This window comes from Lycium barbarum, chromosome 5 (genome assembly GCF_019175385.1).
Source record: "Lycium barbarum isolate Lr01 chromosome 5, ASM1917538v2, whole genome shotgun sequence".
NCBI lineage: Eukaryota > Viridiplantae > Streptophyta > Magnoliopsida > Solanales > Solanaceae > Lycium > Lycium barbarum.
Genome location: NC_083341.1, coordinates 50,663,980 through 50,669,891, shown reverse-complemented (window position 1 = coordinate 50,669,891; position 5,912 = coordinate 50,663,980). Strand labels below are relative to the sequence as shown.

Below are 5,912 nucleotides of genomic sequence, written 5' to 3'. Positions count from 1 at the left end.
TTGGAGACGCTTTAAGAACACCTCTCAAGAGTGTATAACGTGTGAATGATTGCTTGGGAGGATGTTGAAGATGAAGGCATAAGAAGGGAAGCCATAAAAAGTGGCTAGAAGTGCAAATGTCCAAAGACGAGCCAATGCTGGCTATTTTTGGCCAACTTGTGGCTAATTTTGCAAAAGGTCACCTTTGGGCCTTAGTTGTAAAAGACAAGACTATATATAGTTGCCCTAGTCATTTCATTAGTTTTTAACTTGATTATTGAAGAAACCCTCTTATGAGTGATAGTTTGTTTAGTTAGTTAATTAAAGATTATCTTAGTGACTATTTGTGTGGATCTTTGGTTGGTAATCTAAACCTCTTGTACTTGACTTTCTACATTGAATTGCTCATTTGTGGATTCATTTAGTCTTCCTTATTGATTATCAATTAGTATAGGTTCATTAGTAGAAATCAATTAAGAGGATTTAGGTTTAACATACCTAGATTTGCCTATAATTCCTTTACTAATTGGGTGTTGCTTTTATCTTAATTCCGTGCTTTTTAATTCCTTTTTGAATTTCTAGAGTTTGCATTAGGAATCTTATCATAAGACCATGTTACTTCACATCCTGCACCCGTTGAGAAGTAATCCAAAATTAATAGAAATAATCCAATAAAGCTAAAAAGGATCGACATGTATAGATCCATTTAAATCTACCACCTTTCTTTCTCTTGCTTCTTGTTGCCGAGGGTCTACCTCATAGAAAATCCTGTTAAGTAAACCAAACTCCTAGGAAGATAAATCTTTTACATCGATGTATCGTACTCTCTCGACCCGTTGCTTCGGGGACTACACTATATAAGAGAAATGACTAAGGTAATTGCCAATAGTTTCCGTTGCACGGCAGACTGCTTTTTAGAAAGGATGGCCTTCTAATCTCATATTTGTTCATTAGTCTTTTGGGTCAATGCAATGCCATGTCTTTTATTAGTCAACATTCATGTTCCAAGGCATTTATAATTTTGTTGGAGTAACATTTGCAATTACTTAAAACAATATGCATTATATCTACCCTGTCTGGAGAAAAGACTATAGCCCTAAGAGGGGTAATCGTGCAGCAAAATCACAATGGAGAGCAGGAAAACCCTTATTATTTCTAAGTTAGTTTATAGAAGGGATTAAGAACATTTAAGACTCTACATTGCAATAAATTCAAACAGAGTTAGTGCCTCTAGCAGAAAACAACTATGTATATTTTGTTGGAAGGCAAAAAAAGGACATCCAATCAATAGAAAATTTACCAGCGCTAAAAGATAATTTAGATTTACAAAAAGGATACTAAAATAAAATTTGTAACGCTTCTCGCAAGCTTGCACCTGGGTATCTAATATATCCAAATATGCATGAGTAAATCAGAAGAATTATTAATGTGCATGTACAAAATTTACTAATAAAAAACAGTGATTAAAAAACAAAGAAAGTTGAACTCACCAACATAAAGAGCTTACACTTGTTTACCCCGAATTCGGATAATCAATTAAATTTGTGAGTAGGTATAGGATATGTGCTTGGGTCTTGATGTGTGTTAGATAGACAAGATATGTATATGAGAGTTCTTCAACAAAACGGCTAATGATGACAATTTGCTATGAATATAAACGTTTATAAACAATGTCGGACACTTGGTGGAAGACGCACAATAAAATGGAGACAAATGATCACGGCCGAATCAGATATTTAGAGAGAGAGATCGTAAATATGGATTTTTCTATTGCAAATGTTCTTAGAAAGTAAAGGAGCCAACCCTTACAACGGAGGGGGATTTGCTCTATTTATAGCGTGACCTCCATGGGTTTCATACAATGTGAATTAATAAAATTATAGTAATAAGGACAGCCCTGAACGGATTTGGTGGGATTAGACTGACGGCGCCGTCTGACACACGCATGGTGGGTAGTTGACCATGACAGGACGCTACTGGCGCGTAGCTCGCATGCAACGGCCACACGGCCCAACGGCTATGCGGGCCAACAGCTATACGGACCAACGGCCACGAATGCTCGGGTCACCGGACTTGGCCGTTTCAATGGCGAAGAAGGCAGATCAGTCGGTGTCGCTCACTTAGCTCCGGTCCAAGCGTTCCCTCGGTCAAGGGCGAATAGTATCTGGCGCATTCTCATTCCTTTATTCCGCCAGTTCCTCCTTCCACCGATTTGCCTCATAACTGGTTTTTACCGTATACAGATAGCCCCCACACTTCCCGGATCTCCGATCTATCGGAGTAACGGGGAGTGGATAACTTCTGAAACCGGTGGTTCTGTCAGCTCATCGTTATCTTCTCATTTTGGCGGGAACAGTTGCGTAATGCCCCTTTTTTTATCGGCCACGTGTATCACCCCGGGTGGTCTGCTTCTGCCAACCGTCTTTTGCACGTCGTTTCGAGTCGCTTCGCATTAATGATGGGGGCACGTGGCTCCCCTTGATTGGTCGTCCTCGATAACCGTTCCTCTTCCATGCCTATATAAGACTCTTTACCTCTTCATTTTATCATTTTCACGCCTTGCTCTTCTTTAACTCCACTCTATTTCTGCGTTTTTTCATCTGCACCACACACAATTAACTTTATATTTGTTCTGCTGTTGATTCGTCGCTTCATACCACGTGCAAAAGAACCAACTCTGTCACCATTTCTGTCAACTATTTTTGCTCGAGTGTTGCTGCTTCGTACTTTGTCACCCCTCGAATCACCAGTTCCTTCATTTTTCTTAAATTCCTCTCTTGAATCTTCTTTCCTTCATATTTCCGAGATGTCTGAATCCACGTCCCATGATGCTCGACTGGTGTCATCCCCGGGGGCCGACCCTGCGTCTCCGGCTAAATTCGAGCCCACGGCTTTGGATATCATACCGGCTAAATTCAATTTCAACAATGATCTCGAGGTCGAAAAGCCTTCCTCCGTTTCAGATAGGGGGTTCGACGTGAGGCGGTACCCCTCATCTATTACCGAGGAGAAGCTCGATATAGTCCGGGTCGACTGCGGGTGGGACACTCGTCCAGTTCGGGTTTTCATCCCCGGACCAGATGAATCTGTTACTGACCATCGTGAAGGGTTTCTGTACGTTTACACATATCCTTTCACTCTCAAACTTGACCCTCCGGTGGATCCGTTCATTCTCGACATGTGCCGGACTTACGGCATTACGTTGGCTCAGATCGGCCCAATTGTTTGGAGGGTCGTAACGTGTCTCCGGTTGTTCGCCAACAACGCCGAGAAGGAGTTCACACTGGCCCACCTGATACGCCTATACTCCCCGAGGCTGTTCCGGGGAGCGTAATGAAACTGGCCAAGCGCAGCCGGAATCCATTTTTCTCAAAAATGGATGAAGACAGAGACCGGGGATGGTTGGAGCGATACGTCCGGGTGAAGACCGAGGAAATTATTCCAGCCGATTACATGCCTTTCCCAGAGAAGTGGAATAACAAGCGTAAGTCCGAAACCTCGAATAATTGCTTTAGCATGCTTCGTCAAATTTTGATTCTGCTTTCTCACTGTTTCTTCCTTACTTTTATCAGCCAATGGGTACGTTCCTCCGGTCATTCGGAATCTGAGTGACTGGGTCACTGTACTTCTCGACCAGCATCCTTACAACCGGACATGGGCACACCTGTCACGTGGCCGATGCGTCGCCCAGAATCACGGTAGTCTTCTACTTCTACTCTATTGCATCCTTCTCTATTCGTTCCGTTCTTCGACCTTCGCTAACATCTTATCTTTTCAGGTTTGCCTAAGGGCTCAACAGCCCCTTGATCGGAGTTGGGGACCGCTCCCCCAGCACCGGCATCAGATCTTGACACGGCGGGTTCTTCCCGTGTTCTCGCCGACGCTGCAAAAATAAAACGGCCCTCCGAAAAGGGGCAGACGCCAAAAAAGAAGAAAGCAAGGAGCGTTGCTCGGTCTTCAAGGGAAGAGACGGAGCCCGATATAATTGTTCGGAGAGTCGGCTCGATTCCCTCCGTGGCTCCAATACCGAAGGAGGCGATCTCCGTTCCACCCCTTCCTTCTATCGGCGAAGGTCTTTTGGTTCCTGCTCCACGTTCAGGTGCGGAAGAAATACTTTCCCCGGCTCCTCTTCGGTCGATTGACTTTGTCGATATTTCAGGTGAAACTTCTTCGGAAGATACTCCCCTACAAAGGAAAAGGAGGTCCGGGGAAGCGGCCGCTGCTGAAGCCGATCAAAGATCCGTCCCAGTACCGGAGAGCGAAGCCCCCACAGGCGCTCGACCGTCTCCCGAGCATGAGCCTTATACAACTGCGGAGCCCCCGGCCTTTGCCGAAAATATTGAGGCTGCTCCAAGTTCATCTACCCCGGCTCCGCGGGTGGATGATTTTGATGATATGTTCTCGAGCACTCCCCCCGCCACCGGCGAAGCTGCGGGCTTTGGTCATCTCCCTATTCCCCGGGCCACGAGGTCGGCCAACCGGACCTCCGAATCTGGTGCCAGGGATAGCTTGGTGAATATCTTCCCGGCCCCGAGCGTGGAGCCAAGGAGAACCAGATCGGTCGTAATCACCGTCCCCGAGGACTGCATCTTTCTATCGCGTCCGGTGGGCGTAGCCAGCTATTTGCGACCCCTTGTCTCTGACTCGGACAGGCGCAAAATGACTGGGGTCACTTGGCAGTGCCTCATTAGCGAGGGTATGCATGCGGGCAACCGGGTAAGATTCTTAGCCATCCTTGTATAGTTTATCTGAGGATTTTATCCTTACTTTGCCTAAGTCTTCTACCTTGTTTTACCTGCAGAGTGTGGTGCTGGTCAACGAAGCCTTCATCCATGCCCAACATGAGATGGACGATCTTCGAGGCCAACTGGATGCCCAGGGCCGAGAAACGGAGAAATACCAGCATCTTCTTCGGGAGAAAGAGGAAAAGTTGAACCGGGCGGCCGTGTTGGCCAACCTCCGTCCTGAGCTCGATGCGGCTAAGGAAGAAAACCGCCGTTTGAAGAGTGAACTGGCCGCCATGACCGATTATAACCGGAGCCTTGAGGCTGACAAGATCGGCCTTAGCCGGGATAAATCCCAGTTTTCCTTGAGGCTAGATGAGCTTGAGACCATGGTTTCCCGCCTCCGGGGGGAACTGGACTCGATGAAGGCTGATGCTACGGGCTTGGCCGAGAGGAACCGGCGGCTCGAGTCCGAGGCTGGTTTGTTCAACGAGCGCAGGAGGGTGTTCGAGGAGAAAGCCGAGGAGCGGTCTCGGATATGTGAAGGTCTAAGAGCTGAGCTCGAGGAGGCGGTTATTGCCAATGACGGCCTTAAGGCCGAGCTAGAGGCGGCCACCCGTAGGAGAAGTATCCTTGAGGAGAACCGGGTTGATCTGGAAGCCAAACTGGCCAAGGCTGAGGCCGATTTGGAGGAAACCTGGAAAAGTGTGGAGGCGGCCGAGGCTCATACTGCTATTGTCGCCGAGTATGAGAAGTGGAAGTCTCGGCGGATCACCCTCGAGCAAATTGAGCACGGCCTTTCGGATCTTCTGGCCCTGATACTCGAAGCCAACAGGATGGAGGAGAAAGCAAACCGTGCTCTCGGGTCCGAGTCAGACGACTCCAAGCGGACCGAGTCCGAGCACTCATCCACCTCTAGTCATGCCGGATAGCATAGGGCTTGTGCTTCGTCTTTTATTTTTGTTTTTTGCCTTTGTAGGATTTTGATTTTTGATGTAAAAAGCATCCCTTGTATATATAAAGAATGTCTTTTTCCTGTTTCTTCGTTTGAATGTTTGCTATTATTTTTTCCATGACCGTTGGTTTGTTTTAGGACAAGTCGTCCCGTAGTCGTTAATTCACCGTGCCCGTGGGACTTATCCGATGCTTCATAAGTTCAGACGTCTCCGACTTACGATAGGCATTTCCTTTAGGGTCGGTATTTTTTCA

The 5,912-nt window shown here is 46.7% G+C and overlaps 1 protein-coding gene across 1 annotated transcript; it reads left to right on the top strand.

Moving 5' to 3' along the window:
• The first annotated feature begins 4,999 nt into the window (after nucleotides 1-4,999).
• Nucleotides 5,000-5,690, top strand: LOC132639396 (uncharacterized). The gene is made up of 2 exons (XM_060355845.1): nucleotides 5,000-5,408; nucleotides 5,683-5,690. The coding sequence occupies exons 1-2, from the start codon at nucleotides 5,000-5,002 to the stop codon at nucleotides 5,688-5,690; spliced, it is 417 nt and encodes a 138-aa protein (XP_060211828.1).
• The last annotated feature ends 222 nt before the right edge of the window (nucleotides 5,691-5,912 follow it).